The sequence below is a fragment of the Aspergillus pseudonomiae genome, assembly GCF_009193645.1.
Source record: "Aspergillus pseudonomiae strain CBS 119388 unplaced genomic scaffold BDV37scaffold_25, whole genome shotgun sequence".
Taxonomy (NCBI): domain Eukaryota; kingdom Fungi; phylum Ascomycota; class Eurotiomycetes; order Eurotiales; family Aspergillaceae; genus Aspergillus; species Aspergillus pseudonomiae.
In genome coordinates this window covers 163469-176326 of record NW_022476017.1, presented here as the reverse complement: position 1 = coordinate 176326, position 12858 = coordinate 163469, and the positions used below count along the sequence as shown (strand labels likewise).

General features: G+C 49.7%; 5 protein-coding genes across 5 annotated transcripts; 3 read left to right on the top strand and 2 right to left on the bottom strand.

Moving 5' to 3' along the window:
- Window positions 1–464: 464 nt before the first annotated feature.
- On the top strand, window positions 465–3468 carry BDV37DRAFT_270884 (lipase/esterase family protein; the record flags this gene model as incomplete). The annotated part of the gene is made up of 6 exons (XM_032084632.1): window positions 465–533; window positions 621–1111; window positions 1204–1368; window positions 1419–2835; window positions 2890–3346; window positions 3461–3468. The coding sequence occupies 6 exons, from the start codon at window positions 465–467 to the stop codon at window positions 3466–3468; spliced, it is 2607 nt and encodes an 868-aa protein (XP_031942475.1).
- Window positions 3469–3878: 410 nt separating this feature from the next.
- BDV37DRAFT_282109 (Mrp/NBP35 family ATP-binding protein) lies at window positions 3879–5102 on the bottom strand (the record flags this gene model as incomplete). The annotated part of the gene is made up of 4 exons (XM_032086967.1): window positions 3879–4549; window positions 4608–4727; window positions 4854–4989; window positions 5046–5102. The coding sequence occupies 4 exons, from the start codon at window positions 5100–5102 to the stop codon at window positions 3879–3881; spliced, it is 984 nt and encodes a 327-aa protein (XP_031942474.1).
- A 246-nt stretch (window positions 5103–5348) lies between these two features.
- BDV37DRAFT_245859 (AATF family protein) lies at window positions 5349–7206 on the top strand. The gene is made up of 3 exons (XM_032081693.1): window positions 5349–5430; window positions 5496–5598; window positions 5651–7206. Exons 1-3 carry the CDS (start codon window positions 5373–5375, stop codon window positions 7155–7157), a joined length of 1668 nt encoding a protein of 555 aa, XP_031942473.1. The 5' UTR covers window positions 5349–5372; the 3' UTR covers window positions 7158–7206.
- A 1957-nt stretch (window positions 7207–9163) lies between these two features.
- BDV37DRAFT_282107 (uncharacterized protein) lies at window positions 9164–10449 on the bottom strand (the record flags this gene model as incomplete). The annotated part of the gene is made up of 6 exons (XM_032086966.1): window positions 9164–9414; window positions 9464–9546; window positions 9617–9993; window positions 10064–10155; window positions 10214–10250; window positions 10297–10449. The coding sequence occupies 6 exons, from the start codon at window positions 10447–10449 to the stop codon at window positions 9164–9166; spliced, it is 993 nt and encodes a 330-aa protein (XP_031942472.1).
- Window positions 10450–11269: 820 nt separating this feature from the next.
- Window positions 11270–12840, top strand: BDV37DRAFT_293306 (FAD-binding oxidoreductase; the record flags this gene model as incomplete). Its single annotated transcript, XM_032089379.1, has 3 exons — window positions 11270–11488; window positions 11584–12659; window positions 12714–12840. 3 exons carry the CDS (start codon window positions 11270–11272, stop codon window positions 12838–12840), a joined length of 1422 nt encoding a protein of 473 aa, XP_031942471.1.
- Between the last annotated feature and the right edge of the window lie 18 nt (window positions 12841–12858).

Genomic DNA, 12858 nt, shown 5'->3' with positions numbered 1-12858 from the left:
ACGAGTTAAGAGATTGGGAGCGCCAGAAAGATTGCCTCTTGCAGTCTCCACTTGCAAAACCGTGGATAACAACACATCGGCCAAAAGGGGGATAGCGTGTCCCATGACATCATGCCCTTGGATTGATCAATGAGATGCTTCTCCCCCTGCAGTCTTTCCAGTCCGAAGTTGCAATTCTCAGTTGCTCATTGCCAATGCCCAATCAATCGTTCTTGGGACTTTGCTGTTTGAGTGCTACTCTGGGTCCAGTTCGTACCTAGCCGAACCCATTATCCTCGGATCACATCGTTGCCCGTTCAATCCCCCTTACCTGCCACATACTAGCACCCAGTGGCAGTGTTGGGCGCTATTTATTATTATTACGCTATCGCTGGTTCAATTCTAGAACCCATCCGGTTTTTCTCATGGACTATGCTTTGTTTCCACCACTATACATTCCATAGAAAAACCACCACCAGTGCAGGATGCCCTTGAACACGGTCGCACTCGGTGTGGCCCTCACCCCTGCTGTGATCTCGACATTCATCTCTCATGTGGGTCGTCATCTACACTGGGCTTCATTCGAGCTCGTCTTCTTTCCTCGCTAGGGATGAACCAGCTAACAATGTCTTTCTTTCTAGTATTTGCACCGTAAATCACTCCATCATAAACCAAGCATTCATATCGGATACGATGAAGGTATTCACATATTCCGCGAGTTCCTCGCTTTCTCGGCCAAGCACTCCGTCGAGGACCTTCAATCCTTCACGAGCCAGAAAGTCCCCAGTCCTCACTGGGTGAGGACAGAGACGGTTACCATACCCACTCAATATTTGTCATCTGCGGCAACGGCCCTGATCGACCAATTGGGCCCCAAGGGGTTATCCCAGGTTGGAGGGAAAGAGTGGTGGCAATGGCGCGGACCAGTAGATGAATTAAAAGGCGAGTGGGTCGAAATGAGAAATGATTACAATGAAAGAACGCAGGCCAGAAAGATTCACGGAACCCATCCGAGCCAGAAACGTATTATGTTCTACGTACACGGTGGAGCGTATTATTTTGGAAGTTTAGAAACGCATCGGTACCAGATGCAGCGTCATGCCAGGAAGCTTAAGGGACGAGTGTTTGCACGGTAGGTTCTGGCTATTCTAGTTCTGTTGCGATTATGCTAATCCCAGTCTAGTGAGTTTAATGATTCCATCTTGGAGATCTGTTTATTGGAAGAGCGCTAAGTACATTTGTTGCAGCGGCATATCGTCTAGCTCCACAGTTCCCATTTCCTTGCGCTCTGCATGATTGCTTGGCTGCCTATCTTTTCCTTCTGAAGGAACACAAGCCCGAAGAGATCATATTTGCTGGAGACTCTGCCGGCGGAGGAATGGCGCTCGCGTAAGTTGAGCGCACACGGAAAAAAGCTTGCATAGCTAACCTTGAAGAAGGCTGCTATGTATTCTTCGTGATCAAGGCCTGCCTTTGCCTGCAGGAGCGATCTTGATTTCACCCTGGGTTGATCTCACCCATTCTTTTCCTAGTATAGTGAAGGATAACCCCGGTGACTACATACCGCCATACGGTTTCAAGCATAAGCCTTCTGCCGCCTGGCCGCCACCAAACTCGGATGAAATAGATGCCATCAAGAGAGGCCTCGGGAAACAGCCTGCTACCGAAAATGGCACGAAAGAGGCCATACCACCCAACGGCAGTGAGGCTCAGGAGACAGCTGTCAAGGGTTATTCGATTCACGAGAGCCCATCTGTCAAAGAATCTATGAATGCAACGGATGAGCCTGGTAACCCTAGGGTTCTCATTGATGGTAAGACCGTTGAAATCAAGGACCAAATCCAGATGTATACGACCAACCAACTCATATTTCACCCACTCGTTTCTCCTGTTCTACAACCGTCCCTGGGAGGTCTACCTCCCTTGCAGATTCTAAGCGGTGGTGGAGAAAAGCTACGAGATGAGCAGTTCTACGTTGCTCATAAAGCAGCAAATCCGACTGCTTACCCACCCAGCGATGCTTTCCTGGACGAGTACGACCCCGAGCGTGAAACGCTACACAAATACCCCGGGACCCACGTTCAACTTCAAGTTTGGGATGATCTTTGTCATGTTCCGACTACTTTGAGCTTCACTCGCCCGGCGAAATATATGTTTCGCTCAATTGCACAGTTCGGAGCATGGGCTCTCGCATGTGCTCAAGAAACAGAGATTGATATTGTGGACGACATTGACATCTCACCCATATCGTCTGATAGCTCGGAAGACCCAGACACACCCGCCAATGGGCCCCCAGCAAAGAGTTCGAAGCAGTCCGTGGCATCTGTCGGGAAGGCTGGCGATCGGCTACCTCCATTCAAAGAGCGCATGATTCGTCAAAGGGTCGACAAAAGAGGTCATATATATCATTTAGAACCCCAAGCTTCATGTCCTGTCCTTCAAATCCCAAGCTCACAAGTTGGGGCCATCAATCCTGAACTGGTCAAGAATTGGCTTGCGGAAAAAAATGAATGGGATGTAAAGTACGCCAAGGACAAGCTTCATGTCCAGCGCCAACGGGTCAAAGAGTTGGCTCAGTGCTTCCAACAAGATTTTGTGGGTGAGGTGCCCCCTCCAAGTTCACTGGCGGCGAGAAGGTCCGCTCCTGGAGTCATGCCATCTCGAGGTGACCGGAAGAGCTACCCTATGACCATGTGGAGCAATTGGGCCAGCAGGCATGACGAGAAGAGTATCCAACGGGAGCACAAGAAGGAGAAAGAGGGACAATCCAAGAAAACCAGCGTGGAGGCTGGACGTGCCGGAGCTTGCATGAAAGCAACGGAGGTTGATAAAGGTGCTTCTCCGTATAAAGAACAGGTTAGTCATGCCTACCAGATGGACATTACTGTCGATACTAATGAACATATTCAGGATACATCAGATGGGACAAAGAGCTCAGCAACCCGGACAGAGGAAGATGTCTCGCACAGGCTTATCGATAAGAGTTCGGGCCCTATGATACTCCTGCCCCCATATGATGAGAAGAAGTTTACGGAGGAAAATGCGAGCACGCAAGCACTTTTCCACGCACGAGGAACTATAACATCGCCTTCGGACCTATCCATGGCCCGAAAGCAACGACCGGTGTCCCAAGCCGGGTCAGGTACAATTCGAAGCGGCATCACATCTGACATTGCAGATGATACCAGTACTCTGGGAGACAGATCACTCGCCGTTACCAACGCCGGCGTCGATGCCGCTAGTACTCGAGCAGTACGGAATTCGGTCGGAGTCGTGGGCCTGATCAATGATGGCGACTCGACCTATCACTCTATTGATTTCCACTCTATACCGCGCGACTCGGGTGACCTTGACACCGCTTCTCTTGGTGGGAGGACGACGGAAGGAGACCTCTCTCGCACCGCTTCTCGCCCCGTTTCTCGCCCGGGAATGGCTGACCGAGAGTTTTATAAAACTGCGCAGGAGCACCCTGTGGCTAGAGATACATAAAGAAAACAGCAAAACGAAGCTTTGCATATAGGACCTCTGGACATATATGATTCGATTATGCCTGTTTTGGTTATTATGTTGATTCATTTGACCCTTCAAGATACACTTATTGCCAAGGTGATGTAAACGATTATACCTTTTATACAAACGCCCGTGGCTTTTGTTTTCATATATTTGGGAGTCTGGTTGGCCCTTGGAATATACTCTTTCTATTCATACATCCGTTTCCCAATACCCTGGTTCCGAGCCCCTTTATCCTTGTGTTATATATGATATATTGTTTTCTGAGATAGCTACAATACAGTCCTTGCGCATGTTGAACACCCACATCCATCAAGGCCTGAGCCGGGTATATAGATTCTTAATATAGTACAAAGCCTCGACCACCCCAAGGATTTTAAGTATCCCAATCACCATTCAATCCCAACCTTCCCTGCGACCTTCTCCGCAACATCTAGGAAGGCCTTTCTTCTCACGCTCCGGTCCTGACTCTCCTCCGCAACAACCGTCGGCATGCCCCGATCGGCATCCTCGCAGACCCTTGCATCAAGCGGAATATCTCCCAGGAACTCCACCCCTAACCTCTTGCATTCGGCCACAACACCCCAGTCCTCTGCTTGGTGAGAATGCTCCGATGCATCAGACTTATCACCATGCGAAAAGATCTTCGTCTGATGCCCGCACTGCGGACACGCGAAGAACGCCATATTCCTCACCATGCCCAGAACAGGGATATCCATCTTCTGAAACATCCCGTATCCCCTCACCGCATCTCGTAGAGCAATATCCTGCGGCGTGGACACGATCACCGCGCCGTCAACGATGATCTCCTGGCCAATCGTTAATTGCACGTCGCCCGTACCGGGGGGAAGATCGAGGAAGAGGACGTCGAGAGGACCCCAGGAGACGGAGTGGAGGAGCTGATGCATTGCTTTCGTGACCATTAACCCGCGCCAGGAGATGGGGGTTGTGTCCATGGGGATTGTGGAGGGGTCTTCGGGGGAAGGTGTCGGTTGCGGGAGGAGGTAGCCCATTGACATTGATTTGAGGCCGTAGTTTGTTAATGGGAGGAGACAGTTATCTGTGTTTCAGGTGGATTGTCAGTATGGCTTTTGTTGGTTTGGGAATGCGATGCGCACTTTCGTCTAGTCGGGGCTCGCCTGAGAGGTTGAGCAGTGTTGGTATGGATGGGCCGAAGATGTCGGTGTCGAGGATTCCTGTTCTGATTCCGCGCCGTGCGAACGAGAGTGCTAGGTTTACTGTCGCGTTGTGACTGAATTAGTGTGTTGGGTCCATATATACTTCCGATATATCAAGAGGTGGTAGGCCATGAGATGACCTATATTGAATGGAGTACAGGTCCAATGGGTATGTATATAACGCACCGGCAATCGTAGATTTCCCAACTCCACCCTTGGCAGATGAAACTGCGATGATCTTTTTCACATCGCGAATCTTGCGCTTCTCCGGTAATCCGCGGCGACGAGGGAACGAGGGCGGCGTGCCGGAGCGAGGAAGGCCCTGTACAACAAGTCATTAGTATCTAACCCGAATGGATCTAGGATGCATAAATATACCAGCGGGTTATCATGCTGCAAGGGACGAAAGGTTGAGAAGAGCCTCTTCCGCAACATGGCTGAATGCATCATTTTAAACCTTCCAAGGTCGATCGCAAAATGAAGTCAACTTTCGTTCTGCCAATAAACGCACACCGATGTCATTCATATTGCCGGGAATAAACCCCCACCGCCGGAGTAACCTGCCCGGTAAGAGAGCTCCGCAAGCTATTCGGGGATGTTAATCCGTGACCGCCTGCTAACTTTTCTACGGCAGAAAAATAAAAGTTGCTTAAAAAAAATTATCCGCAAACAATATTTATACCGGCACACGCAGGTATATTCAAAATGGGTCCCAAGTCTTTGGCGGAGCAAATTGCTGAATTGGAGGATCCGACCCCGAAAGGTGGGTGACTTCTGGTACTGTGTTCTGTGGCATTGCGACGCTAACCGTTTTTCTTCTTGCGACAGATTTCGATCCGGAGGATTTGGAGCGCGGTGGCTCTGATAGTGAGGATGAAGGTGGTCGCGCGGCCGATTCGAGTGCTGGGAGGGAACATTATCAGGCTGTTGGGTGAGTTTGGGTGTATATCTGTCTCTGTGTTGCTAGTGCTAACTGGATATAGCAAGGCAAAGCTTCGGAAACAGGACCCGGTTGACCTAGGGAAACAATATGCCGGTGCACGGGTTAGCAGAGATGCACTAGATGCTGATAGCGATGACGATCCGTTCAAGGCACGGTCTAGCGATGAGGAGGAGGGTAGCGATGACGAGGATGAGGACGATCTTGAGCTAGGAAGCGACGAGGACGAAGATATGTCGGAAGAAAGCGATGAGGAGCGGCCGCAAAAATCGAAAGCAGCTCAGAAGAAGGGCCATGGCGCACGGATTGTCGATGACATGAGATCGGATGATTCCGAGGACATTGGGAGCGACGAGGATTCGGAAGATTTCGACGAGGATGACATGGACGACGAGATCCCCTCCGACGAGGACGAAGACGAGGACGAAGATGACGAGGAGGATGACGATGAGGAGGATGAATCTTCCGCTCGTCGTGTGAAGTTCGCAAAACCCGCGAAATCAGATGATCGGGAAGAGCTGCGTAGGCTGATGGCTTCTGATCAGAAGACCATCACGGCCACCATATCACAAGCTGCTAAAGCCGATGCAGTTAAAGGAAAGGCAGTTAAGCAGCAACGTACCGCTTTCGATGCGCTCTTGAACACCCGCATCAAGTTGCAGAAGGGTCTTACCGCGATCAACCAGCTGTCCGTCGCAGCTAAAGAAGAGGAGGATCTCGATGGTGAAGCTATCAAGTCAGCCGAGTCCGCCGCTTTAGCTCTCTGGTCCACTCTCGAAGACCTGCGCCTTGCCCTCGCAGACGCACAGACTCATGACGAATCGAAGAAGAGGAAGCGACCTTCCGCTGTCTCCCCAAGTACATCTACTGCTTCATTGTGGAAGCGCATGGCGGATCTTGAGTCCGACTCTGTTGCCCACCGCCGAGCCATTCTTGATAAGTGGTCGCTCAAGGTGCGCGGGTCTAACGCTACGGTTCCTAACAGCCGTGGAAAACTCTTGGGCTCGGCTGCTAGCGGACAACAGAAGATTTCTGCTGTTCTAGATGCGCAAATTGCATCTGAAACTGATCGTGCTGCCAAGCGCGCGCGTACAGCGAATGGTAGCTCTGCTGGTGATGAGGACCAAGAGCCTATCTACGACGATACCATCTTCTACCAGTCTCTTCTCCGGGATCTCGTCGAGCAGCGCATGTCCTCGTCCGATGCTATTACCAACGGTATCGATACATTGCATATTCAACTGCCTTCTCGCGGTCTTTCTATTCACCCTGTGACCGGTATGCGCAAGGACAAAGTCAAGAGGGATGTGGACACCCGTGCGTCGAAGGGACGAAAGATGCGCTTTGAGGTCCATGAGAAGCTACAGAACTTCATGGCACCAGAGGAACGAGGCACATGGACTACCCATGCCCGAGATGAGTTCTTTGCTTCTCTCCTCGGAAAGACAGCAAGTGGAATGCTACGAGAGGGTGACGATGAGGATGCTAGTGCTGCTGAAGAAAGTGACTCGGATCATGAGGAGGGCGGATTGAGGCTTTTCCGGGGTTAGAAATGCGTGGATTTTGTGAAAAGAGATATGTTGAAGTATATACTTAGGCTAGCCAAAAAAGAGTTCTTGGACATATTGTTGTCTTTTGTTTTTCAATTGAGTGCTCAGTGCTCGCCCTTTTGAGCAGCGAGGTAGCTAAACAGAGAGTAGTTTCATCCATGACCACCTTTCCTGGAATGTATACCTGAAGTATCCCCTTGCCTATTTCACCGGGCACCCTTCACCCACGGTTTATCTACCTAGGACCTATATGGGGCAAATAACCGATGAAACCTGCGACTGCTAAGAATAACCAGTAATAACCTCCCTCCGAATGTAACCCGTGGAAATCCATATAGGGACACAAAGAAAAATAGCAGAAGGCCAGCGATGTCTCAGTAGTCTCATACACCAGGAAGCCAAGACAGTCACCAACAAGATACTTGCCCTATCAACTAACCAGGAACAACCAGAATTAATCTACAACGCCCGAGTAATAGCCGCCACAGTCACATACACATCCGCGGTCCAAATCACACCAAAACGCACATGCAAACATCGTTTCTCAACAACTGCGAACAATTTAATTAATAGTTAGAGTATCGATGCAGATCACCAAGGTCCACCCCTGCCATTCTTCCCGTCCCTGGCGGCCCATGCACCACCGGAGTAATCGTCCCTGGCATTGGCTTTGGGATCCACCCTCTCGGCCCTCCAGGGTGTTCAAACTTGATTGACGATGCCCGGCGGGACCCAGCCGGACATCCGAATGGATAATATCAGTCAATGGTGGTGTGGGGGTGTGTAATCCTTTGTAAACCATATAGCCTGTATATTAAAATTTAAGGTACGGTGCGTAGGGGCGTTCTCAGATCCTCTGTTGGCAGTGGTGGGAATGGCAACGGCCCGTCTCGGGGTAATTAAAGAGGATTAAAACTAGGTTAGTCTATAGGTAATAACGGATTGAATCTTTTGGCTGACTTCAAGTGGTTGAGCATGTTTCTGAGGTTGGTATTTTAAGAGGATTGTCTATTTACGACAGCGCTTTGCATAGTCCAGCAGGGGTGGCTATGGCGTAGAACTATCTATACTCAGTAGATCGAACGGTAGGGAAAGGTGATGTCTATAACTGGTTAGGAAGGAAGAAGGAGGGGGTTATATTCTCAGGAATTAATTGTGACTTTGACCACTTGTTCGATTGGGAATAATATATACATGATAATAGTTGCATGTGAACAGATAGTTAAAAAGTCGGAAAAGAACTAAATACAACAAAAGCCTGTGAGCAATTTGGTGGGCGACTGGGATATAACATAAAATGAGCAAACAACAGCTTGCGAGCGGTTAGAAGTATTCGTCGCTGTCTGGGAGCTGGTCAAACTCCTTATAGTTATCTCAACAACCTGTTACGAAGAGCTTTATTTTCCTTGACCACTGTCTAACAGTGATCATCAATCCGCGGATAGGACTTGGGGTAGCAGGCGGACTTGTAGTTGATGGTGGCTTGTAGTTGATGGTGGCCGGCGTTCCTTACCTGCTACCGGCCCCGTCACTGTGCCTACCAACGCCTAATCACGGCGTACTGTACCTGGGGCCGGTTGTTTTCTAGAACACTAAAATTGCTGTTAGAATACATGTTCTTTCACGTCATGACCTTGGGATTCATTTTACCATATCGGTGGCTGTCAAGGCCCTTTGTTCATCGTAATAGGGTTTTTGATTTCGCAATCTAAGTGCGACTCTCTGGATGCTAGGAGAGATTTACTCCGTTATCAACAAAGCTTCCTGAAGCTATTCGTCACAAGCTTGATTTCGATCCGTTTTCACCTTTTGCTAAGAAGCCAGCTTATCACTCCTTCTGCTTCTTTCATATAATGACAGATTTCTATTGTAGCTACCTCGGGCTATACACGTATGGGGAATATCTGCATTCAGGTATATATATTAAGACGAATAATATAGAAAAACAAAGAAACATTCTTTTGATATGTCATAAATTACAATCATGAAGATGCTATACATCTTCCTCAAACTTCAGGGTACCTCTCGACCAGATTGATCGTGTCTAGTTCGTTGACTGTGTCCGGAATCCTCTTATGATTTCGGGCGGATCGACCGCTCTGTCTCGAGGAGCTGTAGGGTTCGTAAGATTTGGAGCCAAAGGTCACCGGTCTGCCTCGGATAACGATCCACAGGGGACGCAATGTCGGAAGACAGGCAAGGATGACGGCGAGCGAGATTTCGATATTCGTCCAGAAAAAGACCGGAGAAGTATAGTCTATCACCGTACGTTAGCGCCCACTTCAGAGGTGGGGTTGGCCACTTACACGTTTCATCGTTGTAGTGCTCCATAAAGGTGGTTCCGACATGGAAGTACATGGCCATGCGAGTAATGCTGATTGCGATGACACTTGATCTCCACTTGTTAGTCTGGATGATGGTCGTCGCATGGAGTAGAGACGTAGGAAAAAGGATCATACGCTGCGCCCATAATGAACATGCCTGCGACGGCCAATCTCTGCTTCATGGGCAAGCGTAGCTTGAAGACCAGAGGTAAAGGCAGTACCAGGATGAACACGTCGATGATCACGTCGGTGATGCATGATGCATACCACATAGAAACACTGTCGATGCACTTGTTGCCATAGAATGGCTCGACTAGAGGTGTTATGGGATAACAAGTGAAGAGGTTGCTGAAGAAGAAGGATATCGTCCAGACACCCGTAATACCTAACAGGGCCGCCGAGACATGGTTGAATACGCGAGAAATTGAGAAGATCCCCCGAAGCAATACGAGGAGCGACAGTTTTGTCAGGCCCAAACCAATGACGGCCATCAATTGACTGGCGAACTTGCACTAACCAACAGAATACTTGATCAACTGACCATTCAGACCTTGCGACGGTTCTTTCCCCATATAAACATACCTTTTCATAGGTAAGGAACCGAGGATCGTTGAGAAGTGGCTCTCCATCGGCTCCGGTTGTCTGATGCTGTCCTAGCTGGCCATCGATGGCACCTGGATAAAGCGTGAGCCACTGCCAGACTCATCATTGGGGACACGCGAGATAAGGTACCTATGAGTTGTGTGATAGAACATGCGACTGAGAAAGCCTAGAATTCGTTAGATTGCAACATATACACATGTATATCCACGTACCAGTGCCCCAAAAATCAAGTAGTCATCCCATTGTACACCACCGCGTGAAACCCACTTGGCCCAAACCCGAAGATTCACGAAGATACACGGAAGAATTAGGAAAGTAATTCCCAACGCAATCATCTGCGTTTTCGAGTAGGTGTCAATCGCCATGACGGTGGTAATAGTAGTGAATAATTGAGATGGGCACCCACTGAGGCCCGGAGTTGCGCGGGGAGGAGTATAAATGCAAGGTCGGTAAGGTAAGATACTCCACCATCTCGTCCTGAGATAAGACTGCAGCCAACGTCAACACCTGCAGCACTCATTAGTGATCCGCCCCTCCACACGTTCAAGAGGAGTCGAACAAGCCAGGGGGGGTTGAGCATTTGTACTATACGGTACGGTACGGACCTTGACAGCAGCAATACAGCGCCGCAGGGTCCCAGTCTCTAAGCTGCCAAGTAGCGCACTAGGGCAAGACCCCTGCCCCTATAAATTAGCTGCAGGTCAAAGGTAGCAGTGCTTTTATTACTCCGGTGAGCCAACCCCTCTGGGAAAGATCGCCAATCATCCATTAACCCTTTACCACAAATACAATCTCAGACTGGATTCGGAGTACTCCGTGGTCCCTGATCGCAGAGACCCATGGTACATAGCGTCAGTACCCACTAGTACTATATGAATTCAAGCTGGTGTCAATGGTGAGGTCCAGTCGAGACTCAGATTACCCGCCTGTGGGCTGATTTGATCGTCTGCGAAGCTCTGTCTGACGGCTCCTGGCGTACTCTATGGTGGAGAACAAGATAGCGTAGGGGCAATTTTAGCCAGGTACTAACAGTAATGAAAGCGATTGAGCGAATCGTCATGCAAATCGCAAAGCCTCTAATTTTAGGGGTAGTGGCTTTCAGAAGGTGGCTGTATAAAATCCTCTACAGGCCTGACGTGCTCATACCGCCTGTCCACCCCATCGTATTCTGGCCCCCGCGACCTCATGGCAACTCTAATTGTGTCCCTGCTTCTGACTCTTCTCGCCCATGAGGTCCTCGGGTTATCTCCTGTGCGTGTCTCCCACGAGTTGGGACCTCACCTATCTCCATCAGCTTTAATTACTGGCGCAAACACAACCGCGTACCCGCGTTGGAGCGAATTCGATGCCCCTAAGCCCGGAGTTGTGGTGACGGTGGCTACGGAACATGATGTGGCCAAAACTGTACGTTCTCCTCCCCTTTTCTCTTTTCTATTTCTTTTTTGACCCCCCTACTGTGATGTGACGGTTGTCCATTTCTCACACCAAGTACTCAACAGGTGCACTACTGCACGTCCAATGGCATTCCATTTCTGGCTCAAAATGGAGGACATGGGTGGGCAGATACATTTCACTTAGGAGCGGAGGGACTTCTGATCAACATTAAACAGCTTAACACGATCGATTTCAACGATAACAAGACGGAAGTCACAGTTGGAGGAGGAGTTGAAATCTCAGAGGTGATTGCGGCTGCCTCCAAGAATGGTGCCCTCGTTCAGACCGGTAACTGTAACTGTGTGGGAGCCCTGGGTGCTATTTTAGGGGGCGGATACGGAAACCTCATCGGCCTTATGGGACTTGGAGTCGACAACGTCCTGTTGCTCAACGTGGTTATGGCAGATGGTCGCTTGCACACCATCACGCCCAAGGATGGGGATCTCTGGTGGGCGATGCTCGGTGCCGGCCCTAACTTTGGCATTGTCACGTCTGCAAAATTGAAAGCGCTCCCAGTCTCGCCCTCAGGCCAAACTGCCTGGTTTGGACAACTAATCTACACGGCAGATAAGGTCGAAGCTGTGGTGGAGGCCATCGACAAGATCACCTTAGAGCCGAAAATGAATCTTTTTCTGTATTACCTGAACAGTGGCTCTCCGGACTACACGCCTATGCTCGTCATCACACCATTCTACTACGGAACTGAGGCGGAAGGAAGAGCTGCATTCGCAACCTTCCTGGACCTTGGCCCGGCGGAGGACACTACGATCGAACTTCAATACCCGCACTGGAATGATGCGGCGGCGGGCTTCTGCACTAAGGGTGGGTATAAGCCGGCATATACTGTCGGTCTTGCTCGGATGAACCCCAGCACCTGGAAAGAGGTTTGGGACGAGTATGCCTCGTATATTGTGCAGAACGGCACCGGCGGCAGCCTGATTCTCATGGAAGCGTATTCTCTGAAGAAAGCTCGCTCTATACCGGAATCATCTACTACCTTTGCATTAAGAAACAATGTCAACTTTAATGCCGTTGTTATCCCATGGTACTATGATACCAGCCTTCGTTCGGGCGCCGAAGCTTTCGGTTCCAAGATTCGTGACCTGTGGCGCTCTACTGATGAGCTTGACTCCCCGGCTACGTACGTTCCTTTTCTTTGTCTTTCTCCCAATCTTAGACTGATTGAATTATACAGATACATCAACTTCGCTCATGGTGATGAGGATTTGACTACCATCTTTGGTGCGAATGTGGACCGGCTCAGGGCTATCAAGGCGCGAGTGGATCCGGGAGACGTTTTCAATCAATGGTTCAATCTGTGAAAGCAGTGCTGTATCATA